This window comes from Gymnogyps californianus, chromosome 16, assembly GCF_018139145.2.
Source record: "Gymnogyps californianus isolate 813 chromosome 16, ASM1813914v2, whole genome shotgun sequence".
In the NCBI taxonomy this organism is placed as follows: Eukaryota; Metazoa; Chordata; class Aves; order Accipitriformes; family Cathartidae; genus Gymnogyps; species Gymnogyps californianus.
The window spans coordinates 1868555-1890986 of record NC_059486.1 but is presented as its reverse complement, the minus strand read 5'-3'; the positions used below and the strand labels follow the sequence as shown (position 1 = coordinate 1890986).

Below are 22432 nucleotides of genomic sequence, written 5' to 3'. Positions count from 1 at the left end.
CTGTCACCCCGTGGGGACCAGCTACACCTCCTGGGGACCCTGCACTTGTCCCCGACCCCAGGAGGGGCTCAGGGGCTGGGAAGGGACCCTGCATCCCCCCCGGCACTGGGCACCACGCACCGGTACGGGGCTGCTGCAAGCCTTGGCGGAGCCATTAGAGGCTCCGGCATCAGCCGAGAGCAGAGCGCAGGGCCGAGAGCTGCCGCTCGACCTCCCCTGGGGACCATCCTGTCCCCGAGCGGCGCCCAGCCCCGTTTCCCCCAGCCACACACCCAGCGCAGGGCAATTTGCTGCTTCAGGCCTTGCCGAGCCAGAGGTCACGGCCACCAGCCCCGGAGAGGGCTTATCTCCTCCCTGCGAGGGCAGGGCACTGCCGAGAGGAAGCTCACGGCATCCTGCTTCCCTCGGGATCACCAGGCCATGGCCCGGGGTAACCCCCCTCACCCCCCCAACAGCGGCTCCGTGGGCAGATGTCACCTTTATTCAACGTTCGCTTAAAACAAGTGAACATACAATATATTCTATATATATTAGGTATTTCCTGCACCGAACGCTTGCTAGTTAGGGGTGACCCATGGCTTTATTTCTGTGGGAAGGGGGGGAAAGGAGTAGTGTCACCGCAGGGGAAGGCGGCACGTTCCTCTCCGGCACCCATGGGTGACAACGGGGAGCAGAGGGAGCCGTGGGGCTGGGGAGCAGAGAGGGGCAAGGGCAGGGTGAGGTGATGCTCGGAGCCCTCCCAGCCCCGCTGCGGGGGCTGGAAAAGCCCTTTTTTTTTTTTTTTTAACTGCACTTGTAAGTACAGCCTCTAATTTGAGCTCCTCGAGCCCTTCTGGGACCTTTGGGAACAGCTCCCATGGGGAAGAGACCCTTCTTCAAAGGGCTGGGGGCTCACCCACAGCTCTCCTGAACCAGGGGATGAAACCGGGGAGAGGCAGGAGCTGCCGCAGGGGAAGGAAGAAGCCAAAGCCTTTTCCCACCTCCTCCCTGGTGCACCAAGGGGATCTGCAGCAAGAGCCACCCAACCCCACGGCACTTTGGGCCCCAACGTGCACCAAAAAGACTCAGAGCGAGCCCCGGGGTGCTCTTCCTAGGGCTGAGGAGTGCTGAGCCCTTCACCAGACACCACCCCGGGCAGACACGAAACCCAGCGCCAGCGGGGAGGTGGATTTCTGCAGGGGAGGAGAGCAGCCCCCCACGTGCGGCGGCTCGGTTAAAAAAAAAAAGCAGTCACAGGGACCCAGAAGGTGAAACAGGGCTCTTGACGGGGCAACATCAGCAAGGAGGACACTGCATCACTCACACACAGATTTCTACAGGGATGTAGGGACTGGCCGGGACGCCCCTGCCCTCCTCCGCTCGCCCCAGTCCCGCCGGAGATGGGAGCACTGGTTCTGTTTGCAGGGCCCCGGGGCTGGAGGGAGATTCCCAGGGGCTGGCTCCTTGGCAGGAAGGAAAGAAGACATGCACACGGGTCCTGCCCCGCTTCCTCGGGCGGGAAAGGGAGGAGAGGAAGAGAAGGGGCTGCAGCAGCACCTTAGTTCTTCAGGATGGTTTCGTAGGCTTGGTAGACGTACTGGGACACCTCCGGCGCTCGGCATTTGAGGGACAACTGCGGGGAGAGAGGGAGCAGAGGGGGTCATGGCACCTCGCCCCACGCCGGTGAGCCACCAACCCCAAAGCACAAAGCATGCTGCAGCATTCCCCCCGCCACGGGGCACGGGGCGGCCTCAGCTCCTTATTTCGGCTGGATAAAAGAAGATTTTAAAGGCACCGAGCCCCCTAAACGCCCTCCCCGGGCTGCCAGTGCTCCCCCCGCCCGGATGAGGAGCAGAGACATCCACATGCAGCGCAGGCAGGGAGGGCAGGGGGGCAGGCAGAGGCGCGCACACACGCTTCATCTCTTGGGGTTTGCTTCACTGCCTGTAGCTCGAGGGTGAACGGTTCCCCCAAAGGCATCTTCCTCTCCTAAGCAGTACGAGCCCCCTTCGGTTATTTGCTCAAAGATTAAATATTAAATGACTCCGAACTCAATTAGCTCCTCAGCCCGCAGGCGAGCGGGGAGAGCTCAGCACAGGGGTGCCGAGCGGGGAATCCTCCGGGATAAGGATTTGTAGCTATATCCTCATGCCAAGTGAGCCCAGGAGGGTGGTGGGAACACCCTGACCCTTCAAAACATTCACCTCCGACGAAGCGGTGCCGGCCTCGTGCCAGCCCTGCCGGGAGGGAGAGGCAAGAGGCACCAAGAGACACGCGGGGCTGGCAGGGCAGCTGGCAGGCAGGTAAAAATATCGGGGAGAAATAACCAGGCAGCAGCCAGAGACAGCCCAAAGCCGGGGTAAAAACCCGTCTGCTAACCTCCAAATCCTGCAACAGCGGGCAGGCCGGCGAGGGCAGGCAGGCAGCAGGTACAGAGATACACAGAGAGGTGAGTGAAGGCGACACAGCTCGTCCCAACCCAAAGAAAACAGGCTGCGAGGAAGGTGGGGAAGGGACCGGGCTGGGGCAAGCAGGACATCGGGATGGCTCGTGCCCGACACGAGGACAGACCTCTGCTCCGAGGCTGTCTGCAGCTGCAGTCAGGCTGCCCAGCACACAGGCAGAGCCAGAGATGCCCCGAGAAGGGGATGGGGTCGGGGTTTTTTATTTTAACGATGTGTGGGTGTGCTGGGACCTCTCTGCTTCCTTTAGCTGCCACCACGGTTGCCTCCCCGGTGCTAGGAGGGCAGCCCAGCGGAGAGCGAGCGTTGCTGCAGAGCCCAGGCGGCCAGCACAGACCGTGTCTCGCCCTCCCCATGCCAGAGGGACGCCGGGACTGGCGCAGGGGAGGGAGCTGGCACCAACAGCAGCCGAGGTGGGGGGGATCCCACCACCGCAGATGTGCCGCAGGGCCATCCAGCCCAACCCAAGCTCCGAGCAGAGAGCGGGGCAGGCAGGGCAAGGCAGCAGCTTCGGCTCGGAGCCGCCTCGGGGCTGTTTCGGAGGCAGGCAGGGGAAAGGGCGTACCGTAAAGCTGGGATTGCTGGGTTGGATCCTGAGCTCTGCCAGCACCCAGATGCCGTTGGTGAGCTTCAGGGACTGGTAGAGCATGTCCTGGCCCTCCACGTTCCTCTTGGCGATGGTGAAGATGTTGCTGCCTTGGAGCTTGCTGCTAACGGCATCTGCGCGGGAGGAGAGAGCTGCTGCGGGGGCTGCTCGGGGCAGGGCACCGGGCTGCCCACCAGCTCCCTTTGGACCTGCTCCTGCCCCTTCTCCTCCTCCCCTCCCTCTCCCCACCCCGCAACGCAGCACATCCAAAACCCACCGTCCCCCACAGCGAGAAGAAGGGCTTCTATTCAACCCGGCTCCCAGGTCCTCCCCGGGGAGGGCAGGCAACAGCCCAGAGCTCGATTCACAAGTGGAGCGGCCTCGCTTCACTCCACAAAGGTCAGCTCGCTGCTGCCAGCGGGACTGAAAGGATTTGGCTGTCCCTGCCCAGGGTTTGGCACGTCCTGCTTGGCACCAGATCACCCGGAGAAGGAGCCGGGGGAGCGAGGAGGCGTCAGGGAGCCTGGCCCTGGCTCCTGCCTGCTCTGCCCGCAAGCACGGGACCGCTGCCCTGCCCGTGGGTTGGCCAGGACAGGTTGCTGTCAGGCTGGGCAGCGTCAGGGCTGCATGATCCAGCTCAGCTTCTCCGCGCTGAGACTGATCCCAGGGTGGGCACGGCAACTGTCCCCGGCGGCGGGGACATCCCCACCGGGCAGAGCGTCTCCGAGGCTGCCAAGTTTCTACAACTAGTCAACGGCAAGCAAAGCAGCAGCTCCTTCCTGGAGATACAGGGTGGGCACAGGGGGAAGGGGCTGTCGTCTCCCCGCAGCCTGGGCTGGGGTAACTGGGATGAGCTGGTCACCACCGCAAGCTGAGCCAGGTCCTTCCGAAGGGTTTGAACCCACCTGCGTTGAGAGAACAGTCTTTGATCTGGAACTGGGCCTCGTTCTCGTTGGGAATGTCCTTCCAAGTGGCCAGGAACATCTGCCGCTCTGCAGCAAGGAAGGAAACCAACACAGTGAAGCCACAGCACCGGCTGCCCACCCCCCCCACACACCTCCCGAAGGTGCTACAGCACGGGGGCCACGCTGCCACGTCGCCGGCGGCTGAAGGGATCTCACCCTGCCGCGCCGCCACCCCCTCCAGCAGCTTCTCAAGACCAGCCTCACCCAGCCGCAGGAAAGCTACCCGCTTTGGGGGGGGGTAGCAAGCTCCGCTGCCTCGGGGAAGAGGCTGGCGAGTGCCAGAGAAGGCAAGATAAGCAGCGAGCGAAGCTCTCCCTGGCAGTGAGGAGTTAGAAGGTGGCTCAGGCCATCTCAGGTAGCCACAGCTTGGTCACGCTGGCATGGCAGTGTCCCCATCTGCAACTGCCAGGGGCATCTGGCTCCTCGTGGCTCCCTCCCCAGGGCTGGGAACACGGCCGGGAGGATTTCAGGGGCCAGGATGGCACCTAGAGACCGGTGGCAGAAGTGCACCTTGCAGGAGCCACAGCCACCCACGCTCCAACTCACCCATCTTCCCGTCCTCCACAAAGAGGATGTGCAGCGGGTACGGGTGCTGAAGTAGAAGACGTCAATGTTGTTTTTCACCGCGACCTGGGACAGAAGGACATGGGGATGTCAACACCTCCTCTGACCTACAGCAGGCAGGCGGTTCCCAAACCGAGCATCCCATCCCATCCCATCCCATCCCATCCCATCCCATCCCATCCCATCGTACATCACCGATCCCTCCCTTGAGCCAGGTGTCACTCCAGCAAGCATCAGAGGCAAGAGACTGGCAGCCGCCTGAAGGAGCCGGAGAGGCCAGCATCCATGCCCCGCACGCCGGCACGCTCTCAGGCGTTCTATACTGTCCCCAGTGTATAGGGGAAATAGGGGAGCTGCTGGGGCTGCACCCCCTTACCCTTCTCTCCCAGCTCCCTCCCGGGAACTACAGCCCGTCCCCACCGTCTGCCCCCGCGCCGGCACGCCGCGAGCAGCTGCTCAGCCAAGGCTCGGCTCTGCTGCTGTCAGCGCGGATCTTCCTCCGCAGAGGAAGCGGTCTGCGTGGAGCTGGATGTCAAACTGGAGTCAGACTGAGTTCTGACAGCAGAGAAGACGATGAGCTGAGAGTTTCTTCTCGCCTGGTTCCTGCTGTCACACCTCCCTCCGGCTCCCTCCCGAGGGAGCAAACCCACCCCGGGGCACCCCCTGCCCCGTCGCCAGCTCCCCAGGAGGGGAGACCCCCGGGCGCTCCCCACCTGGAGGTTGTTCAGGGGGTCCATCTTCATGACAGAGCCGACGGTGTTCAGCGGAAGGGAGATCTCCACGGACTGGTTGGGGGCAAGGGGCGCGTGGACCTGGAGAGGAGCTGCCGGGGCCAGGCCGAAGCTGGGGGGACACCCGAGGAGGACAGGGGGTCAGGGTGGGGGGCAGCAGACGATGGCAGAATGCACTGCCCATCCGCTCCGGACCAGCCTGGGGACTCCCTGCCTTCCCTCACCCGGACCCCAGGAACACCCCGGCTCATCTTGCTGACCCCTGCGCAGTCCAGGAGCAGGCTGGCTCCTGCCCGGCCCACCCTGGGGCAACAACAGGTAGCCCTAAAATCTCACCCCTTTCTCCTACACAGACTCGCACCCATTTTTAGCGTTCCTGCACCTTTCCCTCAGGGCCATCCCTTGTGGTGTCCCTCTGAGGGAAAAGGAAGCATCAGTTCACCAGGAGGACAAATAACGGGACAGCGGTCAGACCCCAGAGGAACGGCCTCTTCAGTCAACTTCTTAGAGGCTTTGGTTTGATGATCATCACCACCACAGCCATCAGAGAGAGAAGGGTCATCACGTGAGGCTGTTCCCAGCCCTTGCAGCCTTGCGGCCCCTTCCTCCCACCCTTTTCCGCAGGCAAACCGCTCCGGGGCTGAGCTCGGAGGTGTCACGCAGCATCTTCCCCGGTCGCCGGTGACGCAGCCCAGCAGGGACCTCACCTGTTGCGGTTGAACTGGATGGCGAAGTCGGACATGACCTGGAGGGCTTTGTTTGTTAGCACGAGGTCCATGGAGATGGAGCCCACCTGCCGGCTGAAGGTGCCGGAGATCTCCAGCCCCTTGGCCTTCATGGCAGGGAGCCAGACCTGGGTGAAGGAGACAAGAAACCCTTGGGGTTTTACCCAAAGCGAAGCCTTTGGTGTTCTCCAGCCTGGCAGAGCCGCGCAGGGTGTTTTGTAAACCAGGGGCATTTCACAGTCAGCACAGGCACAGTCGCCCTCAACCCCAGCCAGGGCTGCGGAATGCTGCTGCTGCTGCCTCCTCCAAACCTCACCCCGCACACCGGGAAACAGCACAGCCCCAAAATCAGAGACGTGACCTGACAGATCCCGGCTCTCCCCTCCGCGCAGGGCTCCAGGCCACCCGGGGAACAAGCAGACCGCCCTCTGCCCCGCATCCCCGTGCCTGGGCAAGCACTGTAACGTCCTCTCCATCTGCAGACCACCGCCCTCGCTCGGCTTGCTACCATGCCAGGAAAAGGGGGTTCGTCTTCCACCTCCCCCCCGGGAGGCCCTGCCACGGGGAGCGGGCACGGGGGTCTCTGCCCCCCCTTAATGCCGCAGCCCTGAGCTTCGCCAGCAGCCGGCGGCTGGGGCTCGGCTGTCCCACTCACCGTTTTGGGTGCCACGTAGGATCCTGACAGGGTGCCCACCCCACCAGTGAGGTCGAAGAGGTCTCCCAGGCCGCTGCCGAGGGGTGCCCCCAGGTTCACCGGCATCGTGGTGCTGGGCGCTGGTGCGAAGCTGCCGCCGCCGCCGCCCATCTGCGGGGGACAAGGGAGCGGGTTACGGGGGGCACCGCCGGGGCCGGGGAGAGGAGGAGGAGGAGGAGGATGCAGAGGGTGAGAAAAGGGTTTGGGCAAGAGGGCACACTCACGGCAGGGCTGCCTCCCACATCACTTCGCAGCTGCAAGAGAAGAAAGGGGCGTCAGCAGGGGCAGGGGCCAGCGTGCCGAGGGCACAAGGGGTCCCACAAAATGCCCCATCGAGGGCACTCTCGAAAAGCATCAGTGTGGGCGAGCGAGGGCCCAGAGTCGGCAGGGATGCCCGGCCGTCCCAGACCTGGCGTGCCAGGAGCTGTTTGGGGGCCTGGCTGTCCCCAGAGGGAAGCGAGGTGTCACTGGGGCTCAGGCTGCACGGGGGGGGGAGCAGGGGCAGGCAGGGGTGGGCACGGCCGCTGGGGCTACGCATGGTCAAGAGGGCTAAGAAAAGGGCTGATCCATACCCCTTCCGACTCGTCCCCCATCTCCAAGCAGAAGCAGGCAAGGTGGAGAGAAGAGCCAGCCACATGCAGAGACAAGCCAGGAGAGAAGAGACAAAAAACAGAGACACAAGAGAAGGGAAGGGGAGGGAAGAGAGGTTAGTCCTGGCGCACTGCCAACACGTCCATCTGTCTGTCCGTGGCTGCCCTGGAGCCAGGGGACGGAGCACGACCGGAGTCTCTCGTCCCCGCACTCAGCGCCAACCCGTTACCAAACCCTGCAAGCCCACAAAGAGCCAGGGCGGCACTTGGGGGCTTACGGACCAGGAGAGGCAGAAGGCGAAGAGACGGTGATGCTGCCTCCCCTTGGGGGATATCTGCTGGATTTTATGAGCAGTGGAAAAAAAAAAAAAAACACCACTCCAAACTCTTTTCCTTCGGGGAGCCTGGACCATGGCCAGCACCCGTGGGGCAGGCGGTTCCAACCAGGCAGAGGTTTCCATCCCTCCTCCCCCTGCAGCCAAACAGCTTCTTGGTTTGCATTCCCAGGAGGACAAGCTGTCACCTCCAGATCTCCCAGCACAGGAGACACCCGTTAAAGCACCCTCCAGGCTGGGAGCGGGCACGTCTCGGCCCGGCCTGGCAGCAGCCTGGGGCACGTCCCTGTTTTATGCAGCTGTGGGGTTCAGAGGGGGACCCAGAAAGAGCAGTCGCCCCTGCAGCACAGCACGGACAGTGGAAGCATCTACATAGACCTCATGTACTGAGAGAAAAGGCGCTCAGGAACACCCCCTGCCCCACTCCAGCCATCTGATAAGATAAATTAAGGTGCAGTGCCCCTCTCTCTTCACCAGCTGTAGAAGGAAAGGACTAGCCCAGACGTCTCCGGGCGGAGAAGCCCATCCCGTCCCCAGGAGCTCCAGACAGGAGCCAGCATCAAACCCAGCACGATGCCGCCAGAGTAGCCAGGCATCGGGGGAAGGAGCGCGCGGGGCTGCGACGTACCAGGCTGTCCAAGCCACCTCCGAGGAGGTCCACGGCGCCCATCTGCACGGAGGAGGTCGCGATGGGAGGCCCGCTCACCGGCGGGCCCAGGTCCAGGTTCAGCAGGTCACCCAGCAGGTCTCCCTGAGTGGGGATGACGGCCGGCTGCTCCGCCGCCTGCACCCCCGAGGGAGCTGCGTCGGGGCTCTCGGCACTCTCGCTCCTAGAGGGAACGGCAAGGGAAAGACGCGAGATGCTGAGGAGCTCCGGCTGAGCCGACAGGTCCCGCTGGAGACACAAGTTCACCCAGCTGGGCTTTGCAGCGAGCGTGCAAAGAGACATCCCGTCTCAGCACGGCTCCCAACACTTCAACACATTCTCATCGAGATCACCTTCCACTTAGGTCTGAGCTCACCCCTTCAGCCTTGTAAGGACAGTATTGAATCCATACAGCCCGGCTCCTACAGGGGAACCTCCCCTTGGGAAGGGGACCCTCAGCTCAGCTCCGAGCACACCGGACACAGGCAGCTCTGCACGGTGCTGCGCGTGGCCACGGCAGCCCCGCAGCCGCTTGGCTCAGCATCCGACCTGCCCACCACACGGATCCAGCCCTGGAAATCCCAGCGCGGGGTGGGGAGTCACCCTGGGGAGGCAGAGATACTCACGAGCCCGTTCGCGGGGGCAAGCTCTTGTGCACGACCCCTCTGCTCCCCTCCACGAAGGCGCTGGGAGGTTTGTGATAGACGGAAGCCAGCGTCCCGATGTAGCAGATCAGCTCGTCCAGGAGCGTCGGCTCGATCAGATCCGTCTCCTCGGAGATGAGGGGTTTCTCCGCCAGCACCACCTCCTTGGCGGCCACGGGGTCGGTGGAGAGCAGGCGCCAGTAGATGTAGCCCCGGTCCCGCAGGTCAGGGTTGTCGGAGTCCTTCGGGAAGCATGGGGGGTTAGTGCCGAAACCATCGGGCAGGGAAAGCTGCAGCTACTACAGAGCAACTCAGAGCATCTTGGCCCCATCTAACTCTTGCTGTAGTATTAGAGGGATCATGGGGATAAAAGTTAAAGTTATTTATGTCACACCTCTGCTGTACAGAGGCTACACCGCTTTGCTACACCAGCCTTAGCAGGGAAACAGCACAAGATGCCTCCTGTGCTATGGGAGACGGTGTCCTCGCTCTCTAGGAATTTAACCATCAGCTTTTCCAGAATTAAGCGCCAATTATCTGCCTCCTCTCACGGGTGCTGCATTACCAAGCCATTCCCGCTGCCTTGGGGGGAGACGGCGAAGCCCACGGGAAGCCCTTCCCTCACGCCGGAGCCATTACCTGCGTGGCCAGGCTCAGGACCTGCTGCACCAGCTCCTGCGTCTCGGTGGGCTTCTTCAGAAACAGCTTCACGATGGCCGTCAGCAGCTGCAGCTGAACCTGTGGGCAGAGGAGCAGGGTTAGGGAGAGACAGACCGACCGACCACACCATTTTTGTGCAAGAACACAGGAATTTTTCCTGTACGTGCTGCCGGGACGTAACCCCAAGCTGCCTTTCAAGGGACCAAACACATGGCGACGGCTTAAGCGGCGGTGACAAGCGTCAGGGCACCCTGCACAGCTCCCAGCCAGGTCTGCAGCCCGTTTCAAGCCGATTACCGCACTCTCAGCCCGTCAGAGCCGCAGGTTGATACAGAGGTTACTGGGCTAGATCTTGGGACTGGGTTACACGGTCCCACAAGGGCGAAGGGCAGAGCATCCTCTGACTTTTACGAGGATAAGCAGCAGCAGTTCACCTCCAACAGTCCCTTTAGACCTGAGACAGGGCGGCCAGGATTGCTGGCTTTGCTCTTTTGCATTTATAGACTTTCCCCTGTTCACCACGACTCAGTTTCACGGTGCTTTGCACAGTGGGGTTTGTAGGAAGTTTCCGTAGATGGAAACCCCTCAAAATTCCACAGGTAAAACCACTGGCCTCAGCTGCCCCGGCAGAATGGGCAGGCACGGTTCCCTCTGCTCATTTCAGCTGTCTGACTCCTTTTTCCAGCTCCAAAGGGCTAGTCCTGTCCTGGCACAGAGGAATGACCAGGTGACCACTTGGTCCCTCCCTGCTATTAAGGAGGGAAGGTGCTTGGGACACCACCACGGTGGCATTTCATGGGCCACGTTCTACACACAGGTCACCACTGCCCCAAGTGCCTGCAAGAAAAACACCTTCACGACCCTGCTAGAGGAAATTGCTTCGTTACACTCCGATTAGCACAAGCTTTGTCACTGTGTCACCCCTCAACCAGCTGGTCCTGCTGGCAGCCAGACCCCCCATCGCATGGCGGGGGCTGCCCCCCCATCCCACCGCACCTGGGTGCTCTCATCGTGGAAGCCCTCCAGGAAGCTCTCCAGCAGCTCGTCGGCGTTGTCGATCCGCTCGGCGTACTCTCCCACGATCCAGATCATGGCAGCCCGGGCCTCGGGCTCATCCAGGGAGTCGAGGTTCTCGCAGAGGGTGGCGATCACGCTCTCGTACCTTCCCGAGGAGAGGACACGCGTTCACCGAAAGCAAGAAACACCAAGTCCTACCTCCACTCCAACTCCAAACCGCGTCCCATCACCCTCAGCAGAACCAGGACATCGCCGAGGGCACAGGCAAGAGCCCCTGCCACCTCTCTGGGGCTGTCCCCTCTCTCCAAGGCTGTGGCAAAGCGTGACGCTGCCCACGCCGATCCCTCTCCGGTCCCAGCCCCGCTGCTGAATTAACTTCTCAGCCCCACTCATCTGGTCTCCCTCCTCTCTGCAGCAGCCCCGAGTCGCTGGCTATTTGTGCAGAGTTCCTGTTCGTTACTAATTCAGTTCATTAGTATTTATTACCACTATTAGGACACGACTTCCTGATCATGCAGTTGCCTATTCATCCTGGCTCAGCTGGAACGCTCCCCTCTCCTTCTGCCGCCCTCGCTCCAGCATCAGGAGCGCTGAATTAAGAGCCAGCGACGGTTTATGCTGACGCGAGGGACCGCAAAGTCTCTGGCAGCTCCTGTCCATTTGGGTCTCTGGATCTAGGACTGCCATCGTGGGGCTGGGGACGGCTTTCCTGCCCCCAGCTTAATTCTTGGGGCAGCACTGACCGGTGATCACAACCCCGACTGGCAAAAAACCCAAAGCCACCTTCACTGAAGGGAGGCTCCAGATGGCTTCACCACCGACCATCCCAGCAGGAGGGAGCAGCAGCCCGTCCCTCGCCCACGCCTGGCTCTTTGTAGGGCCCCCCCCCGAGCACAGAGGGGCAGAAAGAGCTTGTCTAGGACCGGGAGCATCCACCCGAGACCCCGAGGCTCGCGGGCAGCCGCCACGCACTTGTTGGGGTACTTGCGGAAGATGTCCTTGATGACGACAATGGCCTCCTGCACCACGTAGTTGACTTTGGTCTGGATGAGGTCGAGCAGGGTGCTGACACAGCGCTCGGCCGATTGCTGTCGGAGGGACTCGGTCAGTCAGTGGCGATGCTCTTACGTCCCCATCCCAAAGCCTCCACTGCCCTTCCCACACCCCCTCCTTGCTGCCTTATCCCCTCCATACCTCCCCCAAACCCAACCCAGACGAGAACGGGGACACACAAGTGTGGTCTCCCCTTCCCATCCAGGTCTGGCTCCTCCTCATCCCCCTTGCACGCTCCCAGAGCCTCCTCTCCCCCCAATGCCGCTTGCTCCCTGCTCCCACGGGATGCATTTCAGGCCATCAGGTGCAGGAGCGCAGCAGCAAGCTTAGAACTCGGCTTGCCGGGGCAGCAGCGTCTTGGATCTCGCCTTAGTTTGGATCTGCACAGCCATCCGGCTCAGCATTAATAGAGAGGGAAAAACAGAGCTAATGCCGTGGTAATAAATCCCCCTGGGAGAGGCTGGCTTCACTGTGGAGAGGAGGGATCGATCTAATGGCAGAGCCAGGCCAGCTCAGCTCCCAGTGGGAGGCAAAGCCTGAGCCAGCTCCAGCGCGTCTCCTCCTGCCTCCCACCAGTGCCCGGCTCGCTGGTGTCGAGCGGTTTGTCTCACGTGATCGAGGATGCTCTGCAGTAAAGCCGGTGCAATATCAGCTGCCTGAAAGCTCCACGACCTTGCCTGTGAGCCTGCCTGTCCCCGGGCCATGCAGAGCCACAGCAAGGTTTTTAATAATCCCCTTCTTCAAATTACCCCCGAGGGAAAGCAAAGCCTCCTGGCCCTTCGGGAAGGGATTAGCTCCCTCGCAGCCCCGGCTGCGGTCCCCGAACAAGCCACTTGCATCATCCGCTGCATTAACACACCGGGCACAGCTGCAGGCAGCTGGGTCTGCAACGCGGCACGGGGCAGGCAGGGATCCTAAAACAGCTCCAGCAGCAAAGGGTAAGGGGATGAAATACCCTCCTTACACCCCGTACGTGCCCCGTGGAACAACTGTGGCTCATCCCCAGGCCCACGAAGGCACTAGCTCGTCGGGGCAGCGCTAACTCCTGAGGTGAGATGACCTCCAGCTCACCCAACACATGCTGGAGAGCGATGCCTTGCTTAGCTGCCATCGGGACCCGAAGCGACCCAGCCCTCACCTCCACCTTGATGGCACAGCGGCCGATGGCTCGAACCGCCTTCCTTACGAAGTCCACGTCCACCTCCGTGGCGTATTCCTTCAGCTCTGCCAGCACCTGCCAGAGGGGACAAGACAGTGAGAGGCCGGCAGCAAGAAAAGCCACCAGAAAAGCAGGGCAGTGACCCAGCAGAAGCAGACTGGGTGGTACAGTCGCTCCCGTCCACATCCTGCAAAGCTGGGTCTAGGATTTCTCGGGCGAATCCCCTCCCGGCGGAGCTGGAGCACCCTGCACATCCCGCTCGGTGCCCACCCAGCACAGTCGGGCAGACCCTGACCTGAGCAATGTTGGCCTGGGAAGCCAGGCGGATCATGATGTCCAGCTTCTCCAGTTTGACGTAGATGGGGTCGTTGTACTTCACAAAGAACACCTTCATCTCGTGCTTCAGGATCTCGGGCCTGGAGGACAACGAGAGGGAGCGATTAAGGGAGACACACGCTCCTTCACTTTGACCATAAAGAGAGACATCAAAAAATCTTTCAGAAAGCATGGTTTTCTCCGAGCTTTCTGGACACCCGATACTGCTATCAGATGATTTCTCCAGTGGCAGAAGCAAGATCTGAGCTCTTCTCCCACCTCCAGGCTCTGACCCAGGCAGCGACCAGCAGGCAAAGCAGTGCAGAAAGGGAGTTGTCCTCCCCAGAAAGCTGCATGCCGGTCAGGAGACGGATGAGGATTCATTCGCCTGACCCTGCAGCCAGCTAACGCCCCGAGTCCGTGCACATTCATTACTCCATTAGCCAGCTAACAGCACGAATCATCACTCCCCAGCCGAGGCTGGAGCTGGGATGGTGAAGGCTCGAGGACACCGAGGACATAAGCTGGGGAAAGCCGGAGAGTGAGCAGCTCTGGGCCAGGAGGACGAGGCTCCTTGGCCACAAGCACAAGGTTTCGGGGGCCCGTTCAATGCCAAGGAATCCAAGATACCGCGATTATCCCGCCGAGGACTCTGTCCCTTGGCTCCCCTTTGCTGGCGCGCAGGGGACAGAGCACAACCTTGCCGCAAACAAAGACCAGACGCAAGGCAACAGGGGACGTTTGTCTTGCCAAGGTTGGAAGGGACGTCTTGGGGGGAGCAGGGATGCACATCCAGACCCCAGGGCTAGGCTGGACCTTTCTCACCGGATCATCCTCTCTCTAAGCTGGGAAAGAGATAGGCCAGGTCCAGCTCCAAGGAGCCAACCTGCCTTCCACATTCCCGCTCCCAGGGACACTAATTGCTTTCCACTTCTCCCAGAAATTGCTGCTATTTTTAATAGACAACCACGGCGATAACTGGTAGGACGACAAATCATCTGACTGGGGCTGTCACGGAGGAGCGTGGCTCTCCAGCTGGCCAGTTCTGCTCGGGGCACGTGTGTGGGGCCTCGGACACCTCCCGTCCAGCAGCAATTTTAGGTCAGCAAAGGGACAAAAGGACTCTCAGCACTTATTCAAAGAGGACAACTGCATAGAACCAAGCTGGTATCACAAAAATTCCTCACTAGACATTTAATGACTAAACCAAAGTCTCAGCTTTTGGCCTTTCCATCCTTTGCTCCCCCAAATAAACAATAAATTAAAATAAACCCCTCCTGGCTGATCCCAGCTTAGCTCTCTGCTCATTGCCTCACCCGACTCTGCGCTCGGCCCTTGATTTTAAATAATAGACAAGAAAAAACCCATACGATGGGTTGTGTCAGCAAAGCCTCGACAGCGCTGCAGTCAGAGGGTTTGAAGCATTGGGAAGCAGCGCCCGTAGAGAAGAGGGAAAGCCCGAGTCAGGCTGTCTCCTCCTGCCGCGCCGGGGGCACCCACCTTTTCTGCACGATGAGGTTGATGTTGCGGAGAGCCACGTACTGCAGCTCGGGCTCTGCAGAGAGCAGGGTGACCAGCGGCGGGGCCAACTTCTTTAGCAGCGTGCCGTAATAATCCAGGTCCTTCGACAGCATCTCCATGAACTTCATCAGCACCTTCACCGCCGAGAGCACCACCGCCGAGTTGGCGTGGGACAGCCGGGGCGTCACCCGCTCGCAAATGCTGGAGGTGTCGGGGAGCGAGGGGGAAGGAGAAGGGAAAGAAAATGATCGCAGCCCGTTTTCCTGCTTAAACGTTGCTGCCAGTACCGACAAAGAAGAACAAGGCACTGGCAGAGCTTGCAGCAGGACAGCTGAGCAGCGCTTGAGACCTTCCCAAGAGATGCTGAACTGGCTCTTAAATGCCCTGATGAAGGTTATTTCCCAGCCCCTGCAAAACCCTATTGCAGTGACCCCCTTTCAGAGCTCCCTAGTGCCTGTCGTCCCTTGCTGCACGGTAAGGCCGCATTTTGAAGCAGCTTGAGAAGCACAATCCCCGTGCCAGCACGGGGACAGGGCTCGCTACGGGACCACGGCAGTCTCCAGATGGCTGTGCCCAAGGCACGGTGGCCAGCGGATGCCCACTGTCCCACCTCCCGCAGCGGGATTCCAAGGGTCAGGAGGATGAAGATGTTTCTTAGAGGAGAATGGGCAGCGTCAGGCCCTTCAGTTGATACCTGCCTGTCCTCCTCCCCTTCCCAGCCCCGCTCCGGCCGGTCCGTGATGCCCTGAAGGCAGCACTGCCCCAGCACCACCCAGAGTCTCCCTCACCTCTGGGCTTCCCGGTCATCCTTGGGCATGTAGTTTGCCAGGCAGTCCAGGATGAAGATCTGGCCCCACTCGGTGCACTCGTTCAAGGCCGTGAGGAGCTTGTTGATGGACTGGGGGTTGAGATCCAGGAGGTTACTGCTTGGGTGGGACTCCGCTATTTCCGAGAGCGCCGCTACTGCATTGGCCACTACCTGCCAGAGGGGACAAGGGACGTGTTAGGTGACACCAAATGCGGTTCAACAGCCTGGGGGAAAGCCGGTGCAAGCGGATGAGCTGCATCCTCAGTATCGGCACCTCGCATCCCAGCGACATCTGGGCACCAGCTTCTCCTCCCCACCAGCTGATCCTCAGGAGATGAGCAATCACCACCAGCACGGTCCCACCACCCACGCCACATCTCCGACGGTTCGCACATGTTCAGCGGGAGTCAGCCTTGGCCCCGTGCCCGGCGCGCAGAAGAGCCTGCTCTCGCTCCCCTTCCCCAGGCAGCGCTGAGGAGCCCCATCGCTTTCTGCGGCAGCTCCCGGGCTCACCGCTACGCCTGTGGCAAGATCTGAAGAGCAGCAAAGGCTGGGGGAAGAGAAACCCTGGGGAAAGCAGGCTTTAAAAGTTTCTCACGCTGGGGGGAAAGGCAGGGAGACTAAGGCTGGCCAAAACCAGGCTGCTAGGAAACCCTCACCGGAGGCAAAAGCCGCCAGCTACATGGTATCGGAGCCAAGCGTCGGCTCCCCTCTGCCACCATCCCCTGCTTCGAGCTGGCCAGGGTAGCCTCCTTCCCACTGGGAACAGACTAATAATGCACTGCCAAGGAATCGGAGAAACCTTCCATCCGGGAGAGAGGCTTACAGGACAAGGAACACAGCCTGCAGCCCTCAGAAACAGCTGGCCCCAAAAGTGGTCTGTTAAGCACCAAAAAGAGAGCGAAGGGGAGCATGGGAGGAAGGGAGTCAGCATGGGAAGATGAAGGGAAGATGAAGGGAGAGCGTTTACCGCCATTTGGATGAAGAGAAGAGAGGATGGAGAAGGCAAAAAATAATCACCATGGGGTTGGAGTCCGAGATGAGGTCTTTAAGGGTGTCCAGGAAGCCCTGGTCCTCCACCAGCTGCGCGTTGATGTCGTGGAGCTTCGCCACACAGACGGCTGCCGTCTTGCGCACGTAAGGGTCCTCGTCCTTCAGGCACTTCCGCAGGGGCTCACAGAGATACTCCGTTATCTTGTCCACGCGGATGCAACCCATGGTCCGCACAGCCAGAGCCCGGATCAGAGGGTTTGGGTCCTCGCAGTCCTGCGGGGATGAGAGGGGGAGGTCGGATATCCTAGGCCACCGCTCCTTGAATCACAGGCATCAGCGGTGGCTTTGGGACCTCCGTCCTCGTTTGGGTACCTGACGTCTAGAGGTTTTAACACTCAGCTCTTGAGAACAAGTCACCCAAGAGAGAGGTTTGATCTCTCGTTCTGCGATCTGGCACCCACAGAGTTTTAACACCACCAGTTCTCACTCCAAACACACCTCCAGCAATCTGATGTCTTCATCACTTACACCAAGTACCTGAAGTCAGCTGCCACCCTGCAGAACCTGACCTGGGAAATGCATCTATCCGGTTTATTGTGGGTTTTTTTTTTTCCTTCCTAAAAAGCCAAAACTCCCTCTAATGCCCACCAAACCTTTTCACAAAGCGATTTGGCAATATCTTGGCTCCTAACAAGCATGCTCTTCAGTTCCCAACTCCAACTGGAAGATCACGAGGGCTTTCTCAGCTGCAGAGACTTCAGCGCGTAAGCTCACATGACGGTAGCTCGATCACGGGAGCTGCCCACAACTGAAGCTGCCACTGACAGAGCAAGTGGCACAGTACGGCTGCCAAGAAAATGTTTTTCTTCTGCATTACTGCACAAATTTGCTCAGTTATCTAGAGCTAGGGGAGCCCCAGCTCCTGAAGGGAGAGGCTTTGGAAACCTGCCCACGCACCCTTCTTTGGAGCGGGCTACCTAGCAGCTTAGTGTGGTGGCCTCGCATGAAAGCGGGGACGCAGGTGGTGGGCTGAACCGACCCGCTGCAGCCTGCGGCTCTCGGGCACGCAGCCCTCTCCTCTCACCTTCACGAAGGTGTTGACTGCCATGATGGCCATGTCCGGCTGGCTCTTGGCGTAGTTCATCAGGTAGAGGTAGACCAGCTTCTTCAGCTCCAGGTTGTCTGTCTGCATGCAGTTCACCACGTCCGGGAAGAGAGCGCTGAAACACAAAGCACCTCCCTGAAGGCAGGACACGGCTACGCTGCTGAGCCGGGGGGAAGGAGATGCCGCTGTCTACGGGACCCCACGCTTTTTCCCCAGGCGCGTGGCCATCCCTTTCCCGTGGCTCAACCCACTCCTGAAGCCAGAAGACCCCAGGCTCTCCCAGGACCTGAGCCCACCCTGCAGCAGACATGGCTAAATCACCCATGCCCCGTGGGTTTTTTTTTACGGATCTGTATCAAGAGCAGCTCAAAACAGCCCCTAACAGACTGAAATGGAGTTCTCCCACACGGCTCTGCTGTATCCCAGCTCCAGCACGTGTCCACTGCCCCGGCAGAAGGTGCAACATCACCCAGCCGTCACGGGACGGTGCGAAAGCCTCCGGCACTTGCGAGAGGACGTGGGAGACAAGTCGTTCCCCCCTCGCCTTCCGCGCAGCCCTACCAAAACCATCCTCTGCTTTTGCGGACGTTAAACCTGTCCTGCAGCAAACTGCTGAGCGCTCGCCCCACGGCCTACATGAGAAACGTCACGTTAGAGAAGTGAACACCCGGGACCGGGCGTAAGGAACAGCCCCGCTCCCCCGGGCGAGCCCTGCAGCAGAACGACGCTCTGCTAGGACGGAGCAGAGCTGCCAAGCTGCCTGCACCGAGCTGGGGGCTTCCCCTTCCCAAACGCCCTAAAGCTGCGGGATGCCAGAGATGCTGTTTCACCACAGACGATAAAGACAGACCAATTAGACTATTAAAGACACAGACAGACCAATTAGACTCTTAAACCACCTTAGGAGAGGCAATCAAGATCAGAGGGCTAACGCAGGAGTTATCCCACCCCGACAGATGTCCCTTGGCTCCTGGAAGCTTCTCTGCCACCGCGAACGCGGCCATCGCTTACAGGATCAAACCCAGGGCACCCCTAAGCCCTGGGGTACTGCGCTTTGCTAGTTCTCTCGCAGAGCTCCCGCCGCCGGCAGAGCTGCCACCCACCTCAGCTGCTCTCACCCCAGGCTAAACCAGGCTTTCCCGGCACCTCCCAGGGAGGGGTGAACTGAATAAACTGCTTTCTTCCAGCCTAAAATACGCACACACCAAAAAAAAAAAAACAAAAAAAAATTGAGCTGCCACAGCCGCTATTTCCTTTCCAATCGATGTGGCTTCTGCCGAGCGCTGACCAGCCTCGGGCAAGTCCCTGCCAGGTCCGGTCTCATCTTCTCCATGGTGGCCCCAAGACGGAGCGGTACCTGCCGCTGCGAGTGCTCTGGGAGCCGGGGACACACCAGTTTAGCAAACACAGAGCCTAGACGGCGGTTTTCCTCCATCTGCTCTCAAATGCACCACGAAAAGCAAAGCGCTGACGTTGCGTGTAACGCCAAGGGTGCGCGGGGACGGGTCTGTGCGGGGAGGAGGGGACGGAGGGGCCACGTGCTGCTCGGTCAGACGGATAAAGGAGAAGAGGGAAAAGCAGCCGCCCGACCTTTTGGACTGGAGCGGTTGCAAAAGGCTTATCGACACCGAGGCAGAGACACCGACCCTCTGCCATAAAGGCTCCGAGGGGGTTTCTGCTTGTTTTCAGTAACACTTGAAGGAAGCGGCAATAATCCCAACAACTTATCTGGCGGCCAGACCAATCCTCTTTTAGCCAGATTACTATCAAAGCCAGGCGAGCCCCCGCCTGCCAGACGGCCATGCTTACACAAACATATTCCTCCCGTAGCAGGAGGTATAGCTATGGCCAGGAGTTCGCTCAGTCCTCGCCCGAGATAAAAAGCCAGTACAAAAACCCCTCGAAGGCAACGGGGGAAAACAGGAGCCCGCAAGCCATCCAGGCACCCTCCCGGCACCGTTTGGCCTGGGCGACGCCGGCACAGCACCGCCACGCACCTGACGTCTTTGCCGACAGTCATGGACGCTATCACCTTCTTCACTGCCTCCTTCTTCTTCTCCTTCTTGTCGCTGTTCAGTTCGGCTTTCAGCTCAAATATCTCCCCTGGAAGAAGGGGAAAAGGGGGAGCTCAGGGGTTAGGGAATGGGGCACCCACCCCTCTGCTGGGTGCTGCTCCCAGGGGAGGGCGAGCACAGCTCCCACCCGCTGCGTGCCGGGGCTCCTTTGCCACCCCGGGTGCTCCGGGGTGCCAGGAGCTGGGAAGGGGGATTTAATTTCCCAAATGTCTCGCCGAGGGCCAGGGCTGCTCTGGGAGCTCAGCTCTTATCCGTGGAAACGGAGATGAGCGTTGCTAGTGCATCCCTGCGGCTCCTTCAGCCCCACGAGAGCCCCAGAGGGTTTTAAGAACCAGAGACACCGCAGGAGTGACGAGCACCGGCACCCCACACCCCAAGCACAGGACACGGGGTTTATTCGGCAGGTATTTTTTTGGCTGTGGGGCTGTTATCACAGCACGCAGCGAAGCCCCAGCCCCGCACGTGGCTGTTGGGGGGCCCTCTCCTACCTGGGGAACCCACCGCAGCCCGGATGACGGCAGGCACCCGCAGCAGCGAACGCAGGCAGGTTTTGGGAACCGCTCCTCAAGCCCGTGCAAGGGATGGTGGCTCCCAAATCCCGCTCTGCACATGGCAGCAATCCCCCACCTTGCTGGGGGCGACCAGCGGCTCCGGACCCAGCCAAAGAGCATCGTCTCCTGCACGCCGAGCTCTTTATTCACTCCCGGGCGGGCAGATTGAAGAGGAAGATGCCACACGGCTTTCCTCCACATTAATTCCTTGGTCTGGAAAGCGCTTAGGTCAAACACCCCGAGCGCTTCTGTCCCAGCCCAGGGGAACTCGGGACAGGGCTGCGTCCCGTAGTCACTCCTGAGCTGCTAAAGCCGATAACCCAGCTGCCAACAGCCTTGTCGGGGTTCAGGGGGTCGGTGACAAGTTGCTCTGTCCCCACGGCAGCCCAGGAGCCACCCGGGCTGTGTCGGAGCGAGGCGTCAGCCCCAGCATCCCGTGTGGGCTCAGGGCATTCCCACGAGAGTTGGCACCTCCGTCAGCTTCCCACTGCAGGGACAGCCCTCCTCGTCTGGCTTATACAGACGCAAGAAGAGCCTGATTATTTTGGGAGAAATTGTGTGACCCTCCCGCTCCCTCTCTTACCTTTCTTCGTGGTGGTGAAGTACTTCGAGTCCGTCATGGTGGTCTCCAGCTAGCGGCACGTCCCTGGGAGGAGAGGCAGACCAGAAAGGTTGAGGGTTGATAGTTTCCTTGCTGAGGTTGCTACGGAGAGCTCCGGGAAGGAAAAGCCAGGGAAAGGAAAGAGCTTGGGCTCTCATGGGAAGAGCCACAAGGAGATGAAGCGCCCGGAGAAGCCCTCGGCTCCCACGCTGCCGGAGGAGCCTGTCCCCCCGGGGAGGGCGAGTGCCTCGCAGCCACGCCGGCGCACCACGGGCTTTGCCGATGAGTGGGGAATCAGCCGGCTCGCTAACGAGGATGTGGAGGAGGAGGAGGAGGAGGAGGAAAGCAGTCGCTAAAGACGCCAGCGTTCACCCCTGCTCAGGCTCCAGCCCCGACTTGCTTCTCTCACCACCAGCAGCCACTTCACTCGCCCCATCCCACGCAGAGCTGGGCAGCTCTCGTCCCCGCCGCAAGGGCTCAGCAAATCTCCCCTGGGTTTGCGTCTCCTCATCCGAGAAACGCTTTTCTAGGGAAAATTCACCCCCAGCCCTCCCTCACGCCTACGCAGGGAACAGCTCTGAGATGGGAAGAGGAACCGAGCGAAACCCGAGGCTCAGAGCAACGCCGGAGCGAGAGGACAGCGCAGCCGAGAGGGGCACGAGCCTGCCAGCGTCTGACTAAGCACGCCGGCAAGATCAAAAAGAGCCTCTTCCAGAAACCATCCCTGCTCCAGCAGTGTTGCTTTAAATTCAACGGGTTTCCGCCCAGCACTTGGGGCTATATTATATAATTCAGGCAGTTTAGGGCAGATTTACAGCTTGGCAGGCTGAGGAAGCCCGATGTGCAGGCAGCAGACAGCCCTTCTTAAAGGTCAGCAAGGATTTGTCTTTTACGGCTGTTTCACCCATCTTTCCTTCAACAGCAAAGAAACCAGAGGATCGTCCTTGAAAGCCCGCAGTGGCCTTGCTGTTTTGGAGGGGCAGGAGCACGGAAAGCAAAGCCAAGTCAAAAAAAAAAAAAAAATAAAAAAAAAAAGAGCTTGCAAATGGTTTTAAAATGTAAATGAGCATCTTGAAAGCCAAATGCAGCAATTCCCTGCAAGCACACGAGATGCAGCCAGAGGAACTGTGTCCTCTGTTCCTTGTCCAAGCTGGATAGGGATCCCCAACAGGGATAAAAAGAAAATGTGGATAAAATCTGGGGGGCGAGCCCGCTGGGCAGAGCGCACAGCCAGAGCCAGCTTGGCAGGCAGTAAGAGAGAAAGAGTTTGCATCGATTCGGGGCTCGCTGTGGGTGTTGGCAGCGCGGTCTCGATGCTGTTACAGAGGGGGCAAGTCTGCCACTGCGCTACCCCAGCCCTGCCGAGGCTGCCCCGTGAGCAAACCGCTTCCCGGGCAGCCTCGTGTGTGAGCCACAACACTCCTCCCTGCTTCAGTTACCTGGGATTTATTCAGAGCCTCTTTTTCCCCCCTAGGTCGACGGCTCTCCAGCGAACAGCGGGAGCTCCCAGGCTGCGCCGCAGCAGCTCTCTGCGCCTGACTGCAGATCCCGTCCTGCAAGAGAGGGAGGAAGGAGGATTTACTGCAGTCCCTCCGATTTCAACAACCTGGCTCGCAGTCAGCCCTGCTCTGCAGAAGTGCCTGGAAAGCAAAC

General features: G+C 60.2%; 1 protein-coding gene and 1 non-coding gene across 2 annotated transcripts; both read right to left on the bottom strand.

Moving 5' to 3' along the window:
• Window positions 1-805: 805 nt before the first annotated feature.
• Window positions 806-22319, bottom strand: AP1B1 (adaptor related protein complex 1 subunit beta 1). Its single transcript, XM_050906561.1, is given in 23 exon segments — window positions 806-1612; window positions 3007-3161; window positions 3933-4019; window positions 4539-4580; window positions 4583-4622; window positions 5270-5399; window positions 5995-6140; window positions 6668-6817; window positions 7279-7299; window positions 8260-8461; window positions 8904-9163; window positions 9561-9659; window positions 10578-10743; window positions 11571-11686; window positions 12790-12885; window positions 13106-13226; window positions 14626-14847; window positions 15435-15625; window positions 16475-16720; window positions 17532-17667; window positions 19550-19655; window positions 20762-20824; window positions 22219-22319. Coding segments are annotated over 22 exon segments (2844 nt in total). The 5' UTR covers window positions 20799-20824; window positions 22219-22319; the 3' UTR covers window positions 806-1537.
• On the bottom strand, window positions 5765-5869 carry LOC127023104 (small nucleolar RNA SNORD125). The gene has a single exon (XR_007767402.1). It is a non-coding gene; the product is annotated as a small nucleolar RNA SNORD125 (small nucleolar RNA).
• Window positions 22320-22432: the final 113 nt, after the last annotated feature.